Genomic DNA, 27873 nt, shown 5'->3' on the forward strand with positions numbered 1-27873 from the left:
AACATGAAACCTAAAAATGTCATTCTAAATTAAATCTGCATTAGAATAAATAGAAAATTGTATAAGGAAAAACAAAATTTATACTTTCAATTACTGTAGAAGTTGAACATACCTAAATGTGCCTTTTCAAACAAACATGATGCAACATAAGAATTCATCCACCATTATTTATTAAACTCTATTGCTCCTGGTAGTCTCCCGGTTTGCTTCTTATGTATGGCAACTTCTAATATTTGATTAAGTTACTGCACACCTCGTTTAGACAGGGTAACAGGATTGACACACACAAAAAAAAATTAGTTATGCATAGACTACTTTCCAAAACTGACATTTTAAAGTAAATATTCTCAGATTCAGTTCATTCTGCTATCCATATAAAAGGTGAGAATATGCAGATCCTTGGCAACAAATAATTTCAATAATAGCTTTTTGGAGCATTTATTTTTGTTATGTGATTAATCACGGTAACAGAACTGACAAACCTCTGGGACAGGTACAAAAATCAACAAAACATCGAAAAATATATTTTCTTAATGGCATTTTCAATTTGTGACATTATATGTCCATTGTGGTTTCCACAGTCTTGTCGTTGAACATGAAAAAGTTTTAATTCCACCTTTGTCTAACATTAAGAATCATGTCTGAAAAAAGTCTCTTTTCAGTGGAACAGCCATTTTTGCTCATTTTCGACCCTAAAATTTGCTACAAAATGCACATTTATGAACCAAAGTAGTCAAATTTTGAAATGCAAGGTAGAACTGATAATGTTTTATCATATGAGACCATAAAAAGGTTTTAGAAATCTCAAAATGTAAACAAAACACGTCCGGACAAAAAAACAAAAAACGTTTTCTGTGAAATTGACCAGAACTGTACAGTGTTCACTCACTTGAAGATTTTCATATGCAAGAATAAAAATCACTTTTTCAATAAACAACATTCACAAAAAATGTGTTTGCAGTTAATTGGGATCCACTGTTTTTATCATTTCAACCGCGCATCAGACCCTCGGCCAACTGAAAATGTCTTTCATGCACTTTTCTCCCTCATGAGAATTTTGAAAAGTTGGCAAGTATGTATTATTTACACTAACGTTTGAATATTGAATAAACAAATCAAAATTGTGTATAATTACCTTACAACCACGCTGTGGGAAAAGTTTTGAGCGAAAATTAAAACTAACTTGGAGTGAAAAAGGTGGAATAATCTGTGATGAAGTTGGCAGAGACTCTGAGGTAAAGTGAGAGGAGGCGGGAGGGGGGAGGGGTCAAGCATCACTGCCGCCTCACAGACTCACTTTCCCGGGTTAAACTCCCACCCCCCGCTCTCCACCACTCCCCCTCGCTCTCCACCACTCCCCCTCTCTCTAGCTTTTGTTTTGTTTTCACTGAGTAGCCATTTTGATTTGTAAACTAGAGCCGTGATTTAAACTGCTGTTTCTTCAGACGTAACTAAAACAAACTGAAATAAAAACCGCCCCTTCTTTTCTCCTCAGGAGGTTTAGCCTCCGATGCTAACCTTTTCGCCACAGCTTTCATAGCGTGCGCATGCGCATCCAGGAAGCAACAGATGGCGCGAGGCCCTTCGTCACTCCGCGAAAACTTACCCAACTGTCGCACGTGCAGTGACACCATCACCACTCACAGGTTTATTATGGGGAAAGAAATGAGCTGGGCTGTTTTTTTCTTCTTCCCCATGTTTATTTACTTTAAAAACACACGCACACCAAACTGATGATCAGGTGCATCTTTACGCTCGATCACGGAGGCTGCCATCTTTCAACTCTTTGTTTGAAGCGAGCTTACGTACAGCTATCTAAAAAGCGCGTTCATTGGTTGTTACAGAGCGATGAGCCAATCACGTACCTCGTTTCATCTCAATGACGGAATTACTGAAAGTCGGACGAATAGGATATGAATGCGGATTTTTGAGCGAAAAATCGGAATTTTTTTTTTTTAATTTTGAGGTGAAAAAAGCAGAATTCCGCGAATTCGCGGAAAAATCACATCCCTGCAGTTTGTAAATAACTTACTTTTTCAAATTTAATTTCATAATGTAAATTTGTCTGTAAAGGTTTATTTGAATGCAATCATGTGTATTAAAAATTGTGAAAAAGGCATAAGAATGAATGAACCCTTTATTGTCACTGTTACCAGTGAAATTGACCATCAACCTGTCCTTACAGAGGGGTAACAGGACAGGAAGACAGAGATAAAAGAAAAAGAAACAGTAGTAACATGAGGAAAGATGAGGGAAAAAAAGACCCCCACCACCACCACCACGCTCCTATCAGGAGTACAGTGTGGGAGCATTTAAAAACCTCCGCACAAGCAGACAATAACACAAGTACACTTTAAAACATGGGACTTGAGGGGAGGAGGTAGAGGTAACCCAGCGCAAGCAAGCAGCTGTCCGCTCCTGCAGCCATGCAAGCGGCGCTGGTCACGCACTCGCTTGTCACACTGGGGGTGAAAAATGGCAACCGCGGAAATTGGGGAAGGAATGCGAAGAATGCGAGAGTGTCTTCCAGCAGTGACCTTCTGGGGGAAATGTTGTCCCAGCAACGGCCTTGATCGAGACCGGTGCTGTACAGGGAGCCGAATGTCGATAAGATAGAGATTGTTTGGTCTTTCGAACAGACGCAGTCTTTACACGTCCACACAATTCGTCCATATCTGTCCATTTCTGTTCAATTCAATTCCATTTGGTCTCCGAAATACTTATTCCTTGCAAAGCCGAAAGCATCTCCAGATGACAACCATGTTGTGGTTCAAGTTCTATAGCCACAGTCTGAGTGCCAACAGCTTTGCCCACCGCTTCAATCATATCGGGCAGCTTTATGGGGCTTTGAACAGCTGTCACCGTTGTCCGATTTCCTCGATATACCAGGACAATGCCTAATCCAATCAGCAAAAGTCTGGTAATCATGGTTCTGAATAGGTAGATATCTCCAATGTCCTCCACAAACGTTCCGGCAGGACAGGTGGGTTCCCCCGAACCCAGAAACTGTCAATTTCATTAGGAGACCAGTTTATCAAATCCATGCTTTTTTAGTTTAGAAATTCAATGCGGAGAGAGTCTCTCAAAAAAAAAAAGTATAGGCAGACGAGACGAAACAAAGAGCACAAGCAGGAAAAAAAGGAGAGCAGAGAGCAGAGAAATGCGACCGCCTTCCATGAGAACACGGAGAAGAGGAGCAGCAGTTTCTCCCAATCACCATTCAAGAATCTGATGATACTAAATTTGGTTTGACTTTATTTACTTGATCTAGGTTTGTCTTCACATTGAGCAAAAAAAAAAAAAAGTCAAAACCCCAGTGGTGTAAATATCCTTCCATCAATTTCTAACACTATGACTATACTGAAATGACTACAGGACCAAGAGTTCTACAGCTGTGTGTGTGTCTTTAATGAATAGTCCTTATTTCATTGTGTTTTTCCCAATGATGGTTCAGATTATTGACATAAAACTTGTTTGTTTTTTTTTTTTACACCATACAGCAGGTTCCTTTTTTCCAGTTATCAGATCATCTCTCAAAACTTCATTATTAATCATTTACATTAGCATTAATATTTCATTAGTAATAAAACAGTAGCACAGTAACACAATTGTAAGACATTTTCCTCCAAAAATAAAGTGTCCTTGCTAGGTCTTGGTAAACAATATTAATGCTTTTTTTTTTTTAACCTATTGTTAACTTCAGTGGCCTGTTCCAATGTGATCATGATTTTTGGAACTCTCAGTATTTTTTAGGGTTTCTTGAGCTGTAACCGGATTGTTGTGGGTTTAACGATACGCTAATTGAAATATAATGCTACAGAGTGCGCTATAAAATGACTAATTTTATTCCATCAGTCATGAAGCACTGGTACAGCATGTCGCTGCTGGATTCTGGACTCTGATTGGTCAGAAGGTGCTGATTAAATTGTCGATAACTTGCAGCTCTGACAGTAGCGCAGCTGCAACTCACAGGTTTATGTTAACATGCTCAAATCACTAATATGAAGTTTTCTGTGAGGAGAGTTTTATTTTTTCACATTTCTGGAAGGAGTCTCTAGTGTCAGCGCTTTTTAACAGTCAGAGGTAAAGTTCAAGTTTTCCGACTGTTTCAGGATTACAATTTTACAATTCTTTGTGGTTTCTTGGTAACAAACTGCATTTTTTGTTTTTTTGTCTTACTAATGTTAGAGAGAAAAGAGGCTGGTGAGGGAGCGACTGTTTATAATCGAACTGGGAACTAACTTATTTCACAGAACATTAAATAAAACAATATGGGTTTAAAAAAAAGTGGGTTTTTTTTTTAAATATCTTTGGGACATGGTGTGACAGGAAAATCAGCTTCTGGATGGTAACTGTTTCATCACACCACCCAGTCGCTGATTAGTTTACTGTAACAGCTCGAGACAGGATGGTTATTATTTAAATATATGATCTCATATTGAACTAAGTGTGTAAAGTGCAGTATTTGAGACACAGCCCAGGCGTGTTAGTGTTTGTACTTATTTCAGCCAATCAGAATCCACTTTATGGACTTAGTGATTATATAGTGCACTACTTTTGTCTTTCGTCAGCATGTCTGAAATCATACTGGAACATAATTTACAAATTAAACTTTTGTAACCCCTGAGGAGATTCCACGATGCACGGCTTAGATTAAGTGTCAACATAATGGGAATAGGGAGTACGGGTAGGGCACGAGTACAGAAACAGGTACAGTGTTTGATGACTAATGGAGTAAAATCAACCGTGGTGCGCTCAGGATTTCGGATCTGACTGATTTAACCCAAAGGACTCTCTAACGCTCAGTGTCGTACAGACAGCGTGACATCATCGCCTGATATCAGCTGGCCGGAGCTGTCTCTCTCCCTCAGCCAGGAAAATCTGCATGGATCTGTACAGCAGGTGAATCCCGAGCTCACGCTGCCTCTTAGCAGGCCAGGTGGAGACCATCCCATAATAATCCCCTCGCTTCTGATTGGTCAACATCTTCAAACCTGATGAGAGGAATGAATTGAAATGTAACGAATTCATTTTATACAGAGAGAGAGAGAGAGAGAGAGAGAGATCCTGATATTATGGTCTGTTTTTATCGTTTATCACACATGAGCACAGAGTTCGTACCGATGGCGTCCACCATGCAGGCCTCGCGTGTGTACGCCTCCACAGGAATCACATTCTGGAAGCAGTGCAACGAGATAACACCGTGACCACAGTTCCACACCTGCAGGATGTGCTGCACCTTCGAGCAGAGTTTCTGAAAAACACCAGGAACAAAAACACCATGGTGTTCTACAATTTCATTCTCATGATTTTTCTGTCGTTGCCATATTTTTCCCCGTTCAGATCCACTTTCATCAGGATTGCAAGTCCATATCTGCTAACTAACTCTCTTTTGCTAATGTTAACACTACCGAGATTAACTTCATTGTTATCCCATAGTGTAGTTAGCTAGTATCTCTTGAGTATTGTACCCTGGATGATTTGTCTCCTTTGAAATACTCCAGAGCTTCATACAGGTGGCTGTACGGTCGAGAGCGTTTGCCTTTTCCCACGTAGAAAATGGAGCTGATGAAAGTCTGGAAACACTCGTGGGGAGTCATCCACTGACTGCGGTATGGAAGATTCTTCGACACTCTGAACACAGAACCACATTACAAAGGATTATTTACACTGGGTTATTGTTAAAAAGGTGTTAGCTTTTTAATTAATAAACAGAGAATGAAAAACTTCTTCCTGAGACTGGGATCAAGTGGCTTTGCCCCAGGATTAAGTGGACTTCACTTGGTCGAGTGTAGACTACAACCCCAAATCAGAAGAAGTCGGGACGGTGTGTTGAAATTGAAATTAAAACTAAAAACAATGATTTGTAAATATTCTTTGACCTGTATCACACTCAAATCAATACAAAAGCACATTTGATGTTTTACCTCATGAATTGTTTTTTTTTTCCAAAATGAACATTTTTCAATGTTGAAAGTTACAGTAAATCATTTCCCACTTTATAATGTGTATAATGTTCCCGTTCCTTCTCCCGACACTTAAAGCTGTTTATGGACTGAAGACTCCAAGTGATGAAGTGTCTCAGGTGTTATTTTTGTCCTGTTCTTCCTGTAAACAGGTCTTAAGGTGTGGAACAGTTCAGGGTCGTCACTGTCATATTTATCATTTCTAAATTCTCCACACATTCTCTATTGGGGACAGAGGGGACACGCCCTCTTCTTCCACAGCCACGCCTTTGTAATGTGAGCAGAATGTGGTTTTGTATTGTCTTGTTGAAATCTCCCTGGAAAAGACGTCGTCTTGAAGGCAGCAGATGTTGCTCCAAACTCTCAGTGGACTTTTCTGCATTAATGCTCCATCACAGAAGTGTAAGCTACCTTTGCCAAGGGCACTGACCCAACGCCATACCATGGCACACCCTGGCTTTTGGACTCGTTCCTGCGAACAGTCTGGATGGTCCCTTTTCATCTTCAGAGCACACTGCGTCCATTTCTTCTAAAAAAAAAAACCTGGAATACTGATTCGTCTGACCACAGTACCCGTTCCCACTGTGTGATGGTCCGTCCCAGACGCCTCAGAGCCCAGAGAAGTCAACGGCACTTCTGGACACCGTTAACATAAGGCTTCCTTTTAGCACAGTAAAGTTGTAACTGGTGTTTGTGGATGTAACTCCGTATTGTAGCTTGATAAAGGTTTTCCAAAGTAATCCCGAGCCCATGTGGTTCTATCAGCTGTAGATGAATGACGGTTCCTGATGCAGTGAGGGATCGGAGATCACGGGGGTTCAGATTAGGCTTGAGCCCTTTACACACCGAAATTCCTCCAGATTCCTTGAATGGTTTAATGATATTTTAGTAGAGGGTGAAATATCCAAATCCCTTCCTATCTTTCTTTGAGAAACATTGTTTTTAAACATTTCAATAATTTTCTCACACATTTGTTGATCAACTGGGAGATCCTCGTCCCATCTTTTGGATTTTGGACCAAATCATGATTATAATCACCTGTTTCAAATCACATCATTATTTAACTGTTTTACCTCATTACTTGCCCTAAATTGCCCCGTAACAACATTTTTTGGAATGTGTTGCAGGTCTGAAACGCAGGAATGGATGGATATTAACTAATGAAATGAACCTGGCCAACAAAACATGAAATATCTCGGGTTTATTCTGTCTGCAATGAAGTACAAGCCAAAGTAAATTTAGAAAATCACTGCTTTTCTTTTTTTTTCTATTTGCATTTTCCACACCGTCCCAACTCTGATTTGGGGTTGTAGTTTTGGGTTCGAGTAGACTTGGATATTTTACCTGGGGTCAAGTAACAGGTAGTTAAAGCTGGACTTTATGACACCTTCACGCCAGCGTTTATTTTGATCAGGCTGATCGAACTGCTCACACAGCGCAAACTCATCAGCTTTACAGTCAGGCAGGTTGAACGAACACAACACTTTATTCATCTCCGGACTGTAACCTGTAACTCATACGGGGAACAAATACTGCCATAAATACCAACTCACATTTCTGCTAATGCTCCTTAATCACGCTAAATAAACACTAACCCTGAATAATGCACTCATAATTATTATATAAACCATGATAAAAAAAAAAAAAAAAAGACACTTTATTGTTGTCTTTATCTGTAAATGTAAGGGTCTTGAACATACCGGCGATTGTGTTCTGTTCATCCTGCGCTGATTTCTCAGCAACACGTTCCTTCTGCAGTGTTCGTAATTTCTGAACGTACAGACGGCGCGTGTTTCTGTTGATGGGTCCGGGTTCCTCTCCCAGTTCGACGAGTTTGCGCCTGAGCTCTCGGTCTGTTAACCCTTCCGTCTCAGAGATATTCGCGCTCTCCATCACTTCGTTAGGACTGCGGTTTTCTTTTCCCTTCTCTGGACTTTTGGCTGCAGCCTGTAACGAGCGCCAGTCGTAAATAACGGTCTCCTCGCTGACAGAGGAGCTTAGAGACGTGTTGGACGTTGGAGGGACGTGCGTCTCGATCAGCTCATGCCCCTCCTCAGTATCAGTGTAAAGATACTCCACCGGTTCGTCCACGTCAGTGATGAGAGGACGTCCTCCGGGGGTGTAGGACAGGTTTGCGAGTGACTGAGTTTGGGAACGGTTGCAGATTCGGCTCATGCTGTACCTCGGCGTGCAGCCGGTGGATGGAACCTCGAGGATTTCACTCAAGCTGGAACCTGACTCTGAGCTGGACTCTTGAGAATTGGTGTTTCTGTGTATTTCTGCATTTGATGTGGAAACGTCTGAAGTTAAAAACTCCTCGTCTTCAGTGAACACATCCTCCTCTTGGTGGCATAATGATAATGATGATGATGTTCCACCTTCTAAAGCATCCTCAGTGGCACCTCTCGGAATGATGATGGTATCTGCCATGCTTCCAGAGATAATCAGAGTATCTGCTTGGCTTCCATGAAGTTGAGAAGAAACGCAGAGATTGGCCATTTGGGAATCGAGATATGCTCCTTTGTCTTCTTCAGAGGGACGTCTCTGTTTACGTTTGTCTGATTGAGTAACATCGCGGCGCACTCGCGTCGGTGTAGGGAGCGTCTGTTCAAAAAGAGACGAGGAGGAAAAAGACGATGTGCTGTTTCTCTGGGAGCAGCGACTGAGCCGTGAACGGGTCCTGCCTGTGACGAACGGACTCGGAGTGAAGGAAAGCTCACTCGTTTTTTCATCGCATGCTTGCAACTGTAAATTAAGTTCTTCCTTCTTGTCAGAGTCCAGACTTCCTTTTGTCTGTCCATCTTTTTCTGATGGTGCAATGTTTTCAGAAGATAAAGGTGCTTCGATGGTAGTCTTGTACGGCTCGCTGTCGCAGCTGCTGTACTGACTCGACCCACTGCTGCTGCTGGCAGCGGAGTGAGCGGCGCACTTCAGCGAATCAACTTTATCAACAAACACGTCTTCTCCATCATCTCCGTCGTCCTCCCCCAGAGCCGTCCCTCCCACTACAGTCTTATCAAAATCGTCTGTGGTGTTTCCGTCTCTGCAGAAGACAAATACATCATCTGGAGACGTCACGTCAATCCCCTGATTCTGCAGCACAGTAGTCATGCGCTCCGAGTGCAAGAAGTCGGGATACAGCGAGAAATCGACCGTCGAGTCCGTGGAGTTGCTGATGTCATCATTGTTTTGGTTCAAATCTGGAAAATACTCATCGTAATCTCTGAATGTGACGCTTTTCCGGCTTGCTGTGAGAAAACAAGCTGGCTGGACCACTTCTGTACTCTTCTTAAAGTCCATCCCTGACAGGCGAGTACTGGAGAGAACCGGAGGAAGAGAACCGCCCACTTCTTCTCTGTTAAACACGTCACTATCACGTGCAGTAAAACCAGAGATGTCGGAGAGCCAGGACTCGTGAGGGTCTCTGGCCCTCGGCAGCCCGTTACTTTCTGCTTTACGGTAAAATGAGGAATATCGGGTGCTGCTGAGCAGCTCGTCTCCGAAATCACTCATCTGTGTCAGGTTCCCGCTGCAGTCTCTCACCAAGTGGCCTGAGTAGAGCGCTGGAAAAGACAGACAGATTCCAGGGATGTTTATTTGAGATTGACGCAAGAGAAGGATGGTGTTGAATGAGACACATGGGAATGGCTGAAAGGGACAAACAGGCGTGTCCGAATAGGGAAAGTGGGTGTGTCCAAGGAAGACTTTTTGGTGTGACTAGAAAGGAGCTGGGTGTGTCCGAGTGGGACAGACTGGTGTGTCTAAGACTGGCAGTCAACGACTTCCTTCCTCCTATTTACAAACTTCCTTATATGGACTCAAAAAGACACACCTACCGTACATACCTATATATTGCCACCAAAACATGTAGTGTAGGTCACTGCTTATTAATGTGAATGTAATGCCCCTAAACCACACTTTTTTTCCTTATACAAAGCAACAGTCATTATGTTGATTGACCATGTGTTTTTGAACCATAGCTGATCCAAAAGGCCATAAATTAATGGAAAATCAAGAAGATCAGCCGATTTTCACGAAATCTGCCGAGACTGAACCGCAAGATCCTGAAGGGCTGCGTGGCATCACGTGTAACAAAGATCCAGATATTAATTTCGTTCCCGTGTGCAGCAGTGGTTAGAGCAGTCTTGATATGGAATCACGTTTTGGAGAGAATTCTGATAGTGATTGGGATTCTTATATGTCGGATGAAGGAGCAGATGATTATCAAGGATATTCTGGAGCAAATGGTTATCTTTTCGAGCCCCCAAGATCAGAACCTGCCAGTTCATGACAGTCCTGCTCAGCGCCGATAGCGCACCATCAGCCAGAGAGAATTGGGGAAACAGATTGGTTTGTGGATTTTTATTCTAAGCTGGCTGCTGCAATATAGGAAAAATACTTACATGTACCTCAATAAATGCAGAAATATAACCTTTAAAACGTACACTTATGCAGTGTAATTACTAAAAGAAAATATGAAGTGGGCGATAATGGGGGAATCGATAAACTGTCCAAACGTCAGATCAAATGTCATTTATGAAATCAACGGGTTTCTTTTTTGCTCCAATAATTCCCATGTAGTCGTTCTGGTGCTGATGAACACTTGATGAATCAGATTTATTATTAGTAGGCGACACGAAATCTACCCGCTTCGTTTTTGCAAACCTCACTGTCGCTTTAGATTAGTGTCATTTCTCGGAAATTTGTGAACTGAATGTTCTGTTGTATATGGATTTGAACATCCAAACACAACACAGCGCTTTCACATCGTTATTTTTGTAAGATTACAACAATATCCAATTTCAGTGAGTAAACAAACATGGAGTCAGATGAACCAAAATGACCCAGATAACCGCGGTTCCACACGTGACGTCATGCGAGATTAGCCCTGCGGCAAGGCTGCCTTTTCCGGGATCCGGAAGCCGCGATTTATTGATAGTTTTGTGCTTGATAATAAAATAAATAATTTATATGATTTTTTCCCTCCGCTTTATTCATTTCGGTTGTTACTAATGACATATATTAATTTTAAAGCATTACAATAAGGCATTACATTCACTTTAACAGCTTTAACTCTAGTGGAATTGTAAAGAAAATCTCTTACAGTATTGGAATTTGGGCAAATCCTCATATTCAGCTTGGGGTGTGTGAGACTCGTACTCCTGAAGGATGCTGGCACATTTACTGTTTTCCTCCTGTTCTGCCAGATCAACTGCCTTATTCCCATCCTGAACACACACAATAACATTAAAGTATACAGTATACATAAATCTCTTACTTAAAATAAAGATTATATACCATATTCTTGATTATGTAACTGTAATAATATGCCGCTTTGTTTATCAGTGAAATCCAATGTTACAGAAATATAGAACCTATTCTCGTCTTTTTTCTCCTTATATTGAACGCATTTTAAACATAAACATGTTTAATTGATAAGAACAAAAGACTGTACAATAAAAAAAAGAAAAAAATATTTTAAAATATGCATGAATGGAACAAAATAAAATGTTCGATTATTTTTAGTGTTGAAACACAGGTTAGTGGTTCCCACAGTGGACATGCTCACCTGGTCTTTCAGACTCGGGTCTCCTCCGTTCTTCAGCAGGAGTTTGAGGTTCTGATAACAACCCCATAACGCAGCGATGTGTAACGGAGTCAGATCCTCACCAGACCTGAACACAGAAAAAACAGCTTGGGGAAATGTGTTCAAACAGAGCACATGCTGATGACAAAAAGCTTGTGATAAAGAGAACGGCGCAAAAATGACTTTATTCAACAATCTTCTGCAAAACAGGGGTTATAATGCACAAATTTTATTCCGCTAACAAAACAAATGCTACACAAATCATCACTCCTTTAAAGGTGCCCTTCCACCAAAAACGTTTAATACTGGCTCTTTTTGAAATACCATAGTTCACTCCGAGTTGCATATGCATGCTGCATGTGAAAATGTAATTCTACTCCCATTCCCTGTATTAGCTTATGAAAGAAAATAGTCGGAAAAACGAGCGGATCAGAAAAAGCCATACGAAGTTATGTCATTTCAAAAATTAGTCTTCATGGCCTCACCCACTTTGGCTTGCGACCGCCCACAGGAAGAAAGCGCGAGGAGAAAGACGCAATTCGCCCCGAGGCGCGGTGCTCCGCATCAGTTTCGTTTCTAACGGCGGCTCCAGCTCGACTTTGCACACTCGTAACTCGGGCAGGGGAGGTCCCAGCCTCCCCAGACTTGGCAGCCAGTGACCTCTGCCCCCTCCCGAAGGAACCAGCACTGCCAGGGCAGGCTAGCTCCGCGCCATGGGACGTAATTCGCTCTGAGGCGCGGCGCGGTGCTCCACATCAGTTTCGTTTCAACGGCGGCTGCAGCCCGAATTTGCACTCTCGTAACTCGGGCAGGGGAGGTCCCAGCCTCCCCAGACTTGGCAGCCAGCGGCCTCTGCCCTCTCCCGAACGAAAGAGTGCTCCTTGGGCGGGCTAGCTCCGAGCCTCAGGACGTAATTCACCTAACCCTAAGTCCCAGCCTCCCCAGACTTGGCAGCCAGTGATCCCTGCCCTCTCCCGAACGAACCAACGCTGCCAGGGCCCGTCAGCTCCCAGCCAGGGGACGTTATTCCCCCCACACACACCCCAAGGCGAGCTCCGCTCCGTGCCTCGTACCTTGATGAGAGCCGCTGCCGCAGGGAGTATTCAATTAAATAAATAAATGAACGAATGAATGACTCCCTCCCAGTCGTGCGCGCACACACGCGCTCTGGTTGGGGAGAGAGCTCCCTTCCTCTGCTCTCCCTCTCCTCTTATAGGGTGCGGTCACTGGGGAAGACACACAAACACACGTTAATTCCCGTCAGGTGCAGTGATTCTGCCACTTACCTTCCCTGACTCCGCCCTCCATTCACAGACCGCCGCTTGGCCACGCCCCCGCTGCCACATCTACATTGTTATTGGTCAAAACATCGATGTCGAGACCATAATAGCCAATCAAAACAGTTTTTACAAAGACACCCACATCTGCTTGTTCTGACCCACTGGAGGTAGCGTCACAGTGCTGTTAGCCAATCAGAGGTAACACGTTTACATGTCATGAATATTAATGAGTAAGAGCTGAAATCCTGTCGTTCTCCCACCACCCACTCCTCTACCAAACTAGAACAGCCTGAAACAGGAGAACCACAGCATGTTTTTCACCAAAACCGGCTCACAGGGCATTCATTCATACTAGAGACCACCGCACAATTAATGAAAAAACGATGCAAGGGGACCTTTAAAACAAATTATGTCCAAGCAAATACAACCCCGATTCCAAAAAAGTTGGGACAAAGTACAAATTGTAAATAAAAACGGAATGCAATAATTTACAAATCTCAAAAACTGATATTGTATTCACAATAGAACATAGACAACATATCAAATGTCGAAAGTGAGACATTTTGAAATTTCATGCCAAATATTGGCTCATTTGAAATTTCATGACAGCAACACATCTCAAAAAAGTTGGGACAGGGACAATAAGAGGCTGGAAAAGTTAAAGGTACAAAAAAAGGAACAGCTGGAGGACCAAATTGCAACTCATTAGGTCAATTGGCAATAGGTCATTATAGGGCTGGGCGATTTTACGATTACGATGTTATTCACGATATAAAATCTTTACGATTAGAAATTAGATACGTACGATATGCCTACGATAAGCCAATGCCTTCAATAAAATTACTTCATCCGAAGTTTTGACAGACACGCGAATAGCCAATCATAACTAAACAGTACCGCACGTAACCAATCAGTTGGAAGAGAGCCACGTCAAGTTAGGTTGCGTGCACACACAAACACACGTGTAGCAGCAACGCACAGCATGGCTGTGGTGAAGTTTGCAGGAGCGCGGCATTTCTCCAACAAAGCGTGAAACAAAGCGATTATAAAAATGAGCAAGAAGCCGACTGACCGGAGTTCTGAACAGGAAAGTCAGAGCACTGCCCTGGAGGACATCGTTGAAAAGAAGGGCCAGAGCTCTTCGGTTGTGTGGAGGTATTTTGGATATTTAAAATCGGACATATAACAAAGTGTTACACAAAACCTTAAATACACTGACGTACAGGATTGCACTTTTTTTCTCCTTGCAGCATAAGGTTTACACGTCAATATGTCTTTGTTTATTTGAAAGCTGCTAGAATTTGCACAAATGATTAACAATGGTATATAGTTTTTATTTTTCAGTTTCAGTTTATTCATTTGAATAAAAAGAACAAAAGAATGTGCATCCAGTTTGTTTTGGTTCTGTGAAACTTGAAGGCTTGTTAAGCTATTTTTGTTAATTAGGAAGGAACTACTCATTTGTAATGTTCATATTTTGAGCAGAAAATTAAAGAAAATACAAAAATGGTGATTTGATTTATATCGTGATATATATCGTTATCGAAAATTTTGAAAAAATATATCGTGATATAATTTTTTCTCATATCGCCCAGCCCTAGGTCATTAACATGACTGGGTATAAAAAGAGCATCTTGGAGTGGCAGCGTCTCTCAGAAGTAAAGATGGGAAGAGGATCACCAATCCCCCTAATTCTGCGCCGACAAATAGTGGAGCAATATCAGAAAGGAGTTCGACAGTGTAAAATTGCAAAGAGTTTGAACATATCATCATCTACAGTGCATAATATCATCAAAAGATTCAGAGAATCTGGAAGAATCCCTGTGCGTAAGGGTCAAGGCCGGAAAACCATACTGGGTGCCCGTGATCTTCGGGCCCTTAGACGGCACTGCATCACATACAGGCATGCTTCTGTATTGGAAATCACAAAATGGGCTCAGGAATATTTCCAGAGAACATTATCTGTGAACACAATTCACCGTGCCATCCGCCGTTGCCAGCTAAAACTCTATAGTTCAAAGAAGAAGCCATATCTAAACATGATCCAGAAGCGCAGACGTCTTCTCTGGGCCAAGGCTCATTTAAAATGGACTGTGGCAAAGTGGAAAACTGTTCTGTGATCAGACGAATCAAAATTTGAAGTTCTTTATGGAAATCAGGGACGCCGTGTCATTCGGACTAAAGAGGAGAAGGACGACCCGAGTTGTTATCAGCGCTCAGTTCAGAAGCCTGCATCTCTGATGGTATGGGGTTGCATTAGTGCGTGTGGCATGGGCAGCTTACACATCTGGAAAGACACCATCAATGCTGAAAGGTATATCCAGGTTCTAGAGCAACATATGCTCCCATCCAGACGACGTCTCTTTCAGGGAAGACCTTGCATTTTCCAACATGACCAAGGGAGTAACTTTGATTTTGACATTGGTGGGGACACAAAAGTGATCCAAGGCAGGGCTTCCGAAAGGCTACCACAATGTAAATTTATCAACTCTATTGCAACTACTGTAAACACATACACACTACCAGTAATACATGACGAGGCCTCTTAGAAAACCAGCCTTGACATGAAGCTCTGATTTTAAAGCCACATGGGTGAAGCATTGTTATTCAGATCAACATCACGCTAACAAACATTTGCCACAGTGGGGCTGAATCTCATGACTGACATATCCATCATTAACCTCACCTGCGAATTTCCAACCTCTCTTTCCGCTTCTCCATCTCCTCCTCTATCTCCTCCAGCTGTGGATTCCCCTCCTCTACCTCCTCCATCCTCTCCTTCAGCCTCTGCTCCTCTTTCTCTTCCTGCCTCTCTTCCTCTACCTTCTCTGCACTGTCTTTCATCTCCTCCAGCCTCTCTGCTCTCTGTCACCTTACAAAAATATGTTGATGCATGACATACACTAACGTTCAAAAGTTTGGGGTCACCTTGAAATGTCCTTATTTTTGAAAGAAAAGCACTGTTCTTTTCAATGAAGATCACTTTAAACTAATCAGAAATCCACTCTATACATTGCTAATGTGGTAAATGACTATTCTAGCTGCAAATGTCTGGTTTTTGGTGCAATATCTCCATAGGTGTATAGAGGCCCATTTCCAGCAACTATCACTCCAGTGTTCTAATGGTACAATGTGTTTGCTCATTGCCTCAGAAGGCTAATGGATGATTAGAAAACCCTTGTACAATCATGTTAGCACAGCTGAAAACAGTTTAGCTCTTTAGAGAAGCTATAAAACTGACCTTCCTTTGAGCAGATTGAGTTTCTGGAGCATCACATTTGTGGGGTCGATTAAATGCTCAAAATGGCCAGAAAAATGTCTTGACTATATTTTCTATTCATTTTACAACTTATGGTGGTAAATAAAAGTGTGACTTTTCATGGAAAACACAAAATTGTCTGGGTGACCCCAAACTTTTGAACGGTATTGTATGAACAGATTAGGGATAGAATGACTGTAGAGTTTCATGGTAAGGTTGTAGCCTCAGCAAAAAGGGCTAGCCAAAAAGGACAAAATTATTACATAGACTATAATTTATTCCCCACAAAAACATGGATGCATAATATCACATGATCTTCTAGAATCTGATGATTTATGACGTTTACACCACACAATTCCTAATTTGTGTTTAAGCAGTCGTTCTGTCTCTTCCACAGAAATACATGAAATAAGAATTAAAAACTTTAAGCATTTTTAGCATTGAATATATATTTATTTTTTAAATTCAATATCTGTATTGTTTGACATGGGGGGGGGGGGTCTCAATTCACTGACTGCCTTATTGAGACACTCATAAATAGGTGCTACTGGTGGCATTTTCTATTCTGTAATTAAGCTCAAATTTAGTTAAAATGATATTTGGATATATAATTTAGTGATTGCCTAACATAGCATGATTATGATTATATTAGTATTGCATTTGTAGTATACCCCCCCCATTTTTTGTCGGCCCTCCATTTTCCATATTATGTCTTTTTGTTGCCTGTTTCTCTGTTCGTAACGTGTGTTGTGATTTTCACTGCAGATGTGCTTGTGACTTCTTTTATGTTCATGCTGCAGTTACCAATATTCGTCTGTAGGTGGCAGTAAAGGACCATGGATTTGTTGTATCTAGCCTAGTAGTAGTAGTAGAAGGAGGTCTCTGTAAAACGGTGAACGCAGCAGACTCAGCAGCAGACTCAGTGGCTGTCACGCTGTTGATTCTGAAATGCAAGTCGCACATCTGCATGGCCATGCAGTAGCCTACATCTGACTACTTACATTCTGTAAAACCGTTAGGTCTATAAATTTAACATTCATTCATCGAGGATATTATCTAACACCAAATTACATTGCTCCAGCATTCCTTTTCTCTGCAGCTATGCAGTAGCCTAGCTCTGATACGTCCTGTCACGTTGCTAAACCTGCCTAAGGAGCCGCAGCAATACTTTTATGAAGGGTTTCCATACATCAAAAGGATTTTGTTGAGTTTTTAAAGCTCGACGGAAACCCTGCACTTACATTCTTGACTTTGAAGAAGAATGAACGAATGTCTCGTTTCTTGGGAGGGGGGCCGTCATCAAGTCAGCATGCGAGTCGTAGGGCAAGCATGCACGGACATCGAAGTCCAGCTCAATTTGTAGGCTGACGGAGAGTGGGGGGTGCTTGGGGTAGGTCAGGTGTGTACGTGTGAGATACGGGGGGTTGATGGGCGGGTAGTCACGGCTGCTGTGGGAAGTGTGCTGCTTTTACAGCAGATGGAGTGACAGCTGGGATAGCCAACCATGTAAGTTAGCGAGAAACAGGTAGCTAATCAGAGAATGATATCTACGTTAGAGGGGGGGATTATTAGCAGTGTCATACATTTAACCCTTTGTGTGCCATATAATCATTGCTCAGGTTAGGACATCGGTTTTATTGATCGTGATTACACAGTAGCGGCTGAATATTGGTAGGGACATGTCCCTAGCGTCCCTACCCAAAATTATGCCCTAGAACATGACAATGCCAAACCACATACTGCATCAATTACAGCATCATGGCTGCGCAGAAGAAGGGTCCGGGTACTGAACTGGCCAGCCTGCCAGTATCTTTTTTGAAGATACGACAAAAAGGACCTAAGACAGTTGAGCAACTAGAATCCTACATTAGACAAGAATGGGTTAACATTCCTATCCCTAAACTTGGAATGTAACGAAGTATTTTTACTTCGTTACTGTACTTAAGTAGTTTTTCTCGTATTTGTACTTTACTTAAGTAAAAATAATAATGCATACTTTTACTTTTACTCAATTACATTTTTGTGTCAATTATCTGTACTTTCTACTCCTTACATTTTGGAAACGGACGTTGCTACTCGTTACATTTGCATTAACCTTTTTGTCAAAAGGGCTCTTTTGTCAAAATCGTGCATGAAAAAATGCTTTCCTGTTTTGTTGTGGCGATATTTGCGATTTCCAACCAATCAGGTAGGTACCTGATGATTCGGGATCCGCCCACTCAAAGCAGGCAAGCAGGTGGAAACCGTTCAATGATTCAGAATTATTCAACAATGAACGCGGAGACTGACGCTGAACGTGGGCGCGAACTTGAGCCTGAGCCCTCCTGCAGCAGTCCTTGGCCATATTTAGACAATTTGTTTGAATTTAAACACGCAAGGAATGATTCCTTCGTTTTCAAATGTATCCCATGCCGGCCAAGGAACCACGAACTGATGGCTTTCCGAAATTCCCCATCAAATCTTAAGAAGCATCTGGAGGTAAGGGTATGCATTATGCTATGCTAGGTTAATGTTAGTATGTACATGTCATGACATAATATTGATATTTGTCGAAATACATGTCAACATACAGTAAGTAAGCATCAAAATCACAGTAGTGTAGATTCATCTTTAACGTAGGGGGATATGTTTTTTAGCTATGCTAATGCAACGGGGGCCTAATATACAACAGGTTCAGAGGGTGCGGTCGAGTAGCCTAATATTCTAAAATTGCATTGTGATTTGAAAATGAATAATCTGTTTCAACTACAGTAAGTCATACAAACTTCTAGCTGAACCCCAAGCTCCATTTACGTTTCCTCAGTGGTCTTTTTTTGTCAAACTGAAGGATTCCATTCACGTGAAGCCATTTGGAATCACCCGGCATGTCACGCTCGCTGTTTAAACACAGTTGTGTGCAAATATATGTTATCTATCTCGTCTCCTTCACCTATCAACTAGACATACCTAAGGAGTGTGAAGAAATAATCCTACCGAGCTGACATGTGCTGCTAACCAAAGTATATGCATAACATTGCCTGGATTTGCTCCAGAATTAGCGTGCTAACTGACTGGTGTCAGCACTCCCAGTCTTCCCCTGGTATTCGCGAATTCGCTTAATACCCTGCCATACAAATTCGCTCGTACATGCCGCCGAAACCGTTTAATGCCTGTGGTGGTTATAAACATTTTCTGAAGGGCAGCTTGCATTTCCTCTCAAATAATCCTTTTACCGCATTAACACTTCAAAATGGCACAACAATGCCATTGAGGATTTTGTGTCATGATCTAGCCAATTCGAGTGTAAAGCATAGACAAAAGAAACACGCTTGTGTTGGCAGTGTGTATAAGCAACGGGAGTGACACACAGGATTGGCGCCCTTATTCGAACTGGATAAATAATTGATGAAAACAATGTTGATATTAGTCTTGAATGTTACATTCATTTGTAATGTTAATTCTACACACGTCTTAGATCTCCAAACGACAGCCAAAAAGTTAGGCTACTTGAAATGTTGAACTACATATTGACATACAATGGTTAAGCGTCCAAATTGTTGGCCTGGTTTACACGTTGTAGAGAACTTTAGACCAACAAAATTTACACACCATCTGGACTTCGATCAGACATGTAGGCCTACTGTAGTGGGTGATTATAGATATAGATATAGTTTTGACCCTGCATCCTTGCAAATGTGTTAAATTTATATTCTTATATTACTATTAATGCTATGTTTTAGTAGTATCATATTACTGATAATGTTACTGTCTTTTATAGAGAAAACACAGATCCCTTCTGAAAGACTACATGGAAGCAACTACAGCAAAAAGAAAGGGAACATCCTCTGGGATTGAAGGTACCATAAAACAGAGGAAACTGGAAGACACCAAAGCCTCACAGAAGTCCCTGGACCTTGCAGTTGTGAGCTTCGTGGTTCAGGGATTGCACTCATTTGGAATAGTGGAACAACCTGCTTTTATAAAATTACTGCAGAACACCCACTCCAACTACAACGTCATGTCACGTACAACAGTATGTTCCCAAATAGAGAAACACACAAAAACAATGAAAGAGAACGTGAAGAACACCATGCAACATGTGGCATATATACCCACAACAACCGACTGCTGGACAGCACACAGAGTTTTCTCAGCATCACTGCCCACTGGATAGATCCAGAGAGTTTACAGAGAGAGACAGTCTGCTGCTCTGGCGTGCAGAAGGCTTAAAGGGTCTCACACATACGACACATCGGCCAGTGCTCTCAATGAGATACACACAGAATACAACATCAGAGAGAAAATTGTGAGGACCACTACAGATAATGCCTCAAATTTTGTAAAGGCCTTCAGAGTTTTTGCATGTCAAAATGAAAATTCTGAGAATGAGAGAGATGTGAATGATAGTGAGGAGGAGGAGGATGACCCAGAAGAGGAGACCGAAGCTGTTGAAGTTGAGGCTTTGTTGGAGGAAGACGATGAATACTCTGAATATCAACTTCCAAAGCATCACCGCTGTGCCTGTCATCTTCTTAATTTGATTGAAACTGTCGATGCAAAAAAAGCGGAAACAAATGTTGCATACAGGAACGTATCTCGCTCAGCTTTTGCCAAGTCCTCTGGTCTGTGGAATAAGAGTGCCCGCTCAGTTACTGCTGCAGAGGTCATTGAAAAAGAGTGCAAACTGCAACTTGTCCGTCCAGTTGAGACCTAGTGGAACTCCCACTTCCTTGCTGTTGAGCGGCTATTGAGAATAGTGAGAGAAAGTGGGGAAGGAGCCATCAGAGCGGTGACCATTGCACTTAAAGTCCCCATGTAAGTATGACTCTAATCAGATACAGTTACACATATTGTTGGCTATGGATTGTATATACTGGCCTAGAATTGTAGTTCACTAATAACTTTAGCCTTTAGCAGCTGTATGTATAATTAGAAATGCAAAGTAGATGAATGTTTAAATGACTTGTGTAACAACACTGCATATATAGGTGTGTGACATTACACATTTTGCTTTCTAATATGCTTCGTCTAATGCTGTGTATTACAGGTTCAGCCCTGCAGAACTTGCTTTCTTGACAGAATATGCATCAGTCATGAACCCAGTCTCCAAGGCACTCAACATACTGCAGGGAGAGGTGGATATCCACATGGGATACATCGTACCAACTATAACCATCCTGACTGAGAAACTCGGCCGCCTCCAAGCATCTTGCAAGATCTGCCAGCCACTGATCTTTGCCCTTCAAGAAGGAATACAGCGGCGGTTTGGTGATATGCTCGCTGACCCTGAGCTCATTGCTGCTGCGATTTTACTTCCAAAGTTTCGCAAATCATGGACAAGCAATGAGGACTTGCTGAAGTTGGGTAAGTAATTTAAATAATCAATTATCAGATATTTAACTTGTAAGGAGACCATGCTATGTACCTACCTGAGCCTGCCATTTTATCAAAAAAAAAAAAAAAGTTCCATTAAAATCTGCTTGTAATCTAGTACTCTCCATACGCAAGTGCTCAATGGTTCTTCTATTCTGTGTGTCGGTTCTTCTTGTGTAGGCATGGACTACATAAAGACTCACATGGAGAGCGACACAGCTTCAACCACAGCAAACCATTCGGGGTCAGAGGAGGACGACTTCTTCTGCTTCGTGAAGGGAAACGTCCAAGAGACGACGCATCAACTGGATGCCTATCTGGCCAGCTCTGTTACGTCAATGGACATTCTCAAGTCAGTGCCCGCACTTTTGAAATTGTCCCTTAAACTGAACACACCCTTGCCCACATCTGCAGCTTGCGAACGACTTTTCAGTACAGCAGGGCACATATTCTCTGCGAAAAGAGGCAGGCTTGGTTCGAAGAATTTCGAAAACCAACTGTTGTTAAAATTAAACGAAGCATACTGGTAATTCACTGAGTAGAGAGCCAGCCTCTGGTCAGCTGGCACATTTTCCTTTCATGTCCAACACTTAAACATAGAAGCATGTTTTTTCTAGGTTTTTTTCTGAAAGTAGACACGAGCGTGACTGGTTAAGCCCAGAAATGTTGTTGTGAATGGCCTTCCTTTCTAATACAGTTCTTGATAATTGTATAAATGGTAAATGGTCTTACAGTTTTGATAAATGGTCAGGTTTTGATAACCCAGACTGTCTAGTCTTTACTTACTGAGTAGAGAACCAGCCCCTGGTCAGCAGTCATATGTTCATTTCATGTCCAACACTGCATTGAAGGATGTTTTTCTAGGTTGCTTTATTATTATTATTATTATTATTTTTAGTAACTACAAGTCCAGGAATGTTGGTTTTGTGAATGGCCTTCCTTTCCAATACAGTTTTTGATGACTCAGCCTGTGTGTATGGTCTTTACTTTTCATACCATTGCACCTTACATAGACACAGACAGTTTCTCTACTTCAACATACAGTTGTGCTCATAAGTTTACATACCCTGGCAGAATCTATGATTCTTTGACCATTTTTCAGAGAATATGAATGATAACACAAAAACATCTTTTCCACTCATGCTTAGTGGTTGGGTGAAACCATTTATTGTCAAACGACTGTGTTTTCTCTTTTTAAATCATAATGACAACAGAAACTACCCAAATGACCCTGATCAAAAGTTCACATACCCTGGTGATTTTGGCCTGATAACATGCACAGAAGTTGACACAAATGGGTTTGAATGGCTACTAAAGGTACCGTCCTCATCTGTGATCTGTTTGCTTGTAATCAATGTGTGCATAAAAGCTGAGTGAGTTTCTGGGATCCAGACAGACTCTCGCATCTTTCATCCAGCCACTGACATTTCTGGATTCTGAGTCATGGGGAAAGCAAAAGAATTGTCAACGGATCTACGGGAAAAGGGAGTTGAACTGTATAAAACAGGAAAGGGATACTAAAAGATATCCACGGAATTGATGATGCCAGTCAGCAGTGTTCAAACTGTGATTAACAAATGGAAAATCAGGGGCTCTGTTAAAACCAAGCAAATGCCACAAAGTATCTCGTCCACAATACGCCAAACAGCACAGAAACAAGCCTCAAAACTTCTGGAACAAGGTAATAAACCCCTTCGCAGTAAACGTCATTCATACGTAAGCGGAAATTGCGCGCGCAGCCTGGACCCAAAAAAGACTCAGAAATGCCTAGTTGTTGTGTTGTCGGGTGTCAGAATCGTAGCAGTGATGGGGTTAAAATGTTCAGAATTCCAGCAGGATCTCACCCATTCCAAAAAAAAAAAATCGCCGACGTCTATGACTACAAGCCATCAAACGTGTAGACTGGGATGAAAGCACCATCAAAAATGCGCGGGTTTGCAGTGCCCACTTCATCACAGGTAAGATCAGGCTATTTATTAAATCTTTTTTATTCTTTCTAGTCTTCGTTTATTGATGTAGCAAAATACTTTGGTAACGTTTGTCTGATTAGCTGGGTCATAGTTACACAATGTAATGAATATTGTTAGCATGTTAACTTAGCGTTGCATGCAGTTTTGTTTGTAGGAGAGGTCTCGCTTGACTCAAGCAGTCCAGATTTTGTGCCGTCATTATTTGTGTATGCCGAAAATCACAATGTTAAAGCAAGGATGGAAAGGTAAAATTGTGTGCCCTCACTCTAAATGCCAACTTACGTTGACTGCTCTAACCTAGCTCCCGCCCCGTTCAGTTTCATTTCTGCTCTCTGCCTCTCGCTTTTTATGCAGCTCTGATTTCTCTTAGCTGCACTCTTTACACTATCATTCCTTTCATGCCATTACCTCCTGCAAATTGCTGTTTAGTGTTGGTATTTGCTGTTGTAACTAAAGCCACATTGCCATCACATCACTGGCATAATTTGATTAAAACAATTTCAGTGTAAAACACGTTCTGTACATGCCCGCACATAACAATCATACGCGTCTAAAGACTTGTAGGCACGAAGTTTTTCGTGGGTGTACACTGAAGTCTTGTCAATAAGGTACGAGTATATATCTGGCCATTGTATACCAGGGAACTTACTAACATCGTCCGTCCACTCTTTAATTAAATGCGGATCCGGTAGGCGATGTCCACTTGTTAGAATTAACTTATTTATGTAGCATTCTCGATCTTGTAACGACAATTGTTTGGCATAATCTGACAGCTCATAATGCCGGTCTATGGGCAGCGCCATTGTTTCTGAGTCCAGGCTGCGCGCGCATCCTGGCATCGGTCGGTTTGTTTACAAACATGCGAAGGGGTCTATTTGGAGTGATGAGACCAAAATTGAACTTTTTGGCCACAACCATAAATGTTACATTTGGAGAGGTGTCAACAAGGCCTATGATGAAAGGAACACCATTCCTACTGTAAAGCACGGAGGTGGATCGCTGATGTTTTGGGGATGTGTGAGCTACAAAGGCACAGGAAACCTGGTCAAAGTTGAAGGAAAGATGAATGCAGCATATTATCAGCAAATACTGGAGGCAAATTTGCACTCATCAGCCCGGAAGCTGCGCATGGGACGTACTTGGACGTTCCAACATGACAACGATCCAAAACACAAGGCCAAGTCGGCCTGTCATTGGCTACAGCAGAACAAAGTGAAGGTTCTGGAGTGGCCATCTCAGTCTCCTGACCTCAATATCATTGATCCACTCTGGGGAGATCTCAAACACGCAGTTCATGCAAGACAGCCCAGGAATTTACAGGAACTGGAGGCTTTTTGCCAAGAAGAATGGGCAGCTTTACCATCTGAGAAAATAAAGAGCCTCATCCACAACTACCACAAAAGACTTCAGGCTGTCATTGATGTTAGAGGGGCCAATACACGGTATTAAGAACTGGGGTATGTAAACTTTTGATCAGGGTCATTTGGATGTTTTTTGTTGTCATTATAATTTAAAAATAGAAAACACAGGTGTTTGTCAATAAATGGCTTCACCCAACCACTAACCATGAGTGGGGAAAAAAAGTTTGTGTGTTCTCATTCATATTCTCTGAAAAAAGGCCAAGAAAGCAAAAATTCTGCCAGGGTATGTAAACTTATGAGCACAACTGTACATTAGGCTATTTGTTATACATGCTGGACGTGGTAAATTTGTTGAACAGTGTTGTGTTGATGAAAAATTAAAAGGCAAAGCACTCGTGATAAGTTGTGATTGGTTAGTGAGAAGTTGCTGTTTACTGCTCTTAACAGAGCAGTGTTGTGAATATGTTGGCAAGTGAATTATTTAAATTTAAAATGTAAAAAGTATGCATTGTATTACCAATCGCACACAATATTGACACCAATCTTTTCAGTATAAATACTGTATATTGCTTGTGCGAAGTGATATTGGCAGGTGCATGTAATGGCGCAGCCCAGACACTGACAGACAACCCATTGCGCGAGTACTTGTACTTTTGTACTTTAAAGTACATTTAAAAGGTAGTACTTAGTACGTTTACTTAAGTAAGATTTTTGATGTGCTACTTCTACTTTTACTCTAGTAGATATTTGGCTGGGTATTGGTACTTTTACTTAAGTACTAAATGTCAGTACTTCCTCCACCTCTGCCTAAACTTGAGCAACTTGTCTCCTCAGTCCCCAGACGTTTACAGACTGTTGTAAAGAGAAAAGGGGATGTCTCACAGTGGGAAACATGGCCTTGTCCCAACTTTTTTGAGATGTGTTGTTGTCATGAAATTTAAAATCACCTAATTTTTCTCTTTAAATGATACATTTTTTCAGTTTAAACATTTTGATATGTCATCTATGTTCTATTCTGAATAAAATATGGAATTTTGAAACTTCCACATCATTGCATTCCGTTTTTATTTACAATTTGTACTTTGTCCCAACTTTTTTGGAATCGGGGTTGTAAAAAATAAATCAAATCTCAAACAGGCAGAAAAAAAAAAAAGAATGAAAAAGACAGGACGGAACAAAAGGAGAGGGAAAAAGAATGAAAAAGGGAATAATATCATTTCAAACCAAATATTCCTAATCAAGTTAAAAGAAAGAAATTCAAGAATAAATCATTTTTATCCGCTCTATCCCTGACCTGAGGTTTGGATCAGCGCCGTTCTGCAGGAGCACTTTAAGGCACCGCAGTCCTTTTTCTGATTCCTTCCCTGCAGCCAGATGCACCGCGGCCACGCCTTCACTGAGCAGCAGGTTGGGTTCTGCACCTCTCTGCAGTAAATCCTCCACCGTCCTGTTACACCACAGAAGGAGACAGAGAAAAACAAGCAAGGGTTCACATGTGTATGTGAGAGTTTTCAACTCTCGCTCCTCCAGATCATGTTATACATCATCTGAAAGTAATCATTCAGCCTTCAGACATTCTCTACTCACTAACCATCCAAACCAAACTGGGTTTTACACGCTACTGCAGAGCTTTAGCCCATTTCTCACCTCCTTGTGACTTCAGATAAGTTATAACACAATAATTAACCATTAATAAGCATGATAAAGAAAAAGAGAATGTAAAAATGAAAAAAGACAAAAAAATGATAGACTATAATTCACTAAATGAAGAGAGTAGAAATAGCAGAAAGGAGAAGAGGAGCTGAAGAGGAAAGGAAAGGCTGGGGATGTGCTGTAAACACGCACAGACATGTCCATGAGGGGCTTTTTACAGAGAGTCGGATCATTTGCCTCGCTTCAACAATATGAACCGAATCTTTCGGCTCCCTCAAAACTCTCTTATTTTCTCTAAACCTGACAGTTTATAATATTTCTGACCACCGACTGCGCCTCTCTGTTTTGTACTCCATCTACTTTACAAGTATCCATTTACATCTAAAAAAAAAAAAAAGAAAAACTGCTCATATATGCGAGTCGACTCTCAAAGTTCAAATAAAAGAACCGATTCAAAAGAGTCGAATCGTTAGAGAATGGCACATTGACTCTTATTTCCCTTTTCTGCGCGAGTGCGCAACCGCCTCGAACACACGCTGTCCTGCATTACTGAGTTTAAAGAAAGTAATTAATAAAAGTGATAAGATGTGCAGAAGGGAGTTTATTTCAGGAGCTGATCAATGCCCTGATGCAGGGACACATTACCGGACATCCGTCCCGTTCACCGCCGCGTGCAACAGCGGCGCTAAATTACTCCTTTTTTCGTTCATGTTTTGTTCTGCGCTGTTGTTTTTGTCCTTCCAGCGTGAATTGCTTCGACCTTTAGATTAACGCACTTTATATTCCGCATGAGGCAAAGCATCTGCTAGCAGGCGTTGTTTTCTCTCTTCCCTCAGCCCTCACACACCCGTATTCTGGTAAAAACCCGCCCTTATAATTTAGAAGTTCATTCACACGCGCGCACTATACAGAGCGACATCACTGCTAGCCAATCGTGACTCAGGAGGCTTGAACAAACTCGCCAATCACAGCGCAGGAAGAAGGGATTTGTCAGAATACAGGTGGAGGGAGAATAAAACAAACGCTAATGGTCGAAATCCTAGCTAGCCCCAAGACATGAATTTAGCAGATAAGACGTTTCGTGGTCGATAATAAAATAATTTAATTGTAATGTTAAACACACTGCTACTTGGAGACTTGCAAAACGGCAAACTTTTGTCGTTTAAATTTCCCTCTGTTGACGCTTCTCGTGACGTATTATTTGTGCGACGAGTTACTGTTGTCAGGAAGCCACTCAGCGCCATCTGCTGTTCAGGAGGAGGAGGAGGCGGACCCCCGGTGTATGAGGTTTTTTTTTTTATTTACAATATACAGTACATCAGACAATATTATCAAACATATGAACAGAACAAACAAACATGAAATGCGGATATACAACGCCAGGGGTTACTGTAAACAAAACACACAAACTATAAATGGTGCAAACGTGTAAAAAAAATAAAAAA

The 27873-nt window shown here is 41.6% G+C and overlaps 1 protein-coding gene across 3 annotated transcripts; it reads right to left on the bottom strand.

Moving 5' to 3' along the window:
• Window positions 1-2119: 2119 nt before the first annotated feature.
• LOC132900345 (uncharacterized) lies at window positions 2120-27275 on the bottom strand. Of its 3 annotated transcripts, none has more exons than XM_060942379.1 (9): window positions 27074-27275; window positions 26070-26222; window positions 11536-11641; window positions 11071-11194; window positions 7667-9529; window positions 7311-7473; window positions 5472-5634; window positions 5122-5254; window positions 2120-4994 (listed from the first exon to the last, which is right to left on the bottom strand). In XM_060942379.1, exons 1-9 carry the CDS (start codon window positions 27136-27138, stop codon window positions 4828-4830), a joined length of 2937 nt encoding a protein of 978 aa, XP_060798362.1. In that variant the 5' UTR covers window positions 27139-27275; the 3' UTR covers window positions 2120-4827. The 3 variants fall into 3 exon arrangements, with proteins under 3 accessions (XP_060798362.1, XP_060798361.1, XP_060798363.1); XM_060942378.1 differs by having other exon boundaries at window positions 7311-7479; XM_060942380.1 differs by having other exon boundaries at window positions 7311-7479; window positions 27205-27267.
• Between the last annotated feature and the right edge of the window lie 598 nt (window positions 27276-27873).

Source organism: Neoarius graeffei, chromosome 16 (assembly GCF_027579695.1).
Source record: "Neoarius graeffei isolate fNeoGra1 chromosome 16, fNeoGra1.pri, whole genome shotgun sequence".
Classification (NCBI taxonomy): domain Eukaryota; kingdom Metazoa; phylum Chordata; class Actinopteri; order Siluriformes; family Ariidae; genus Neoarius; species Neoarius graeffei.

Coding starts and splice junctions, on each gene's coding strand:
- LOC132900345 (XM_060942378.1), bottom strand. CDS start 27,138: ATGAACGAAAAAAGGAGTAATTTAGCGCCGCTGTTGCACGCGGCGGTG. Junction 26,223..27,073: donor GTGAACGGGACGGATGTCCG/GTAATGTGTCCC, acceptor GTGGTGTAACAG/GACGGTGGAGGATTTACTGC. Junction 4,995..5,121: donor CTGCATGGTGGACGCCATCG/GTACGAACTCTG, acceptor TCCTCTCATCAG/GTTTGAAGATGTTGACCAAT.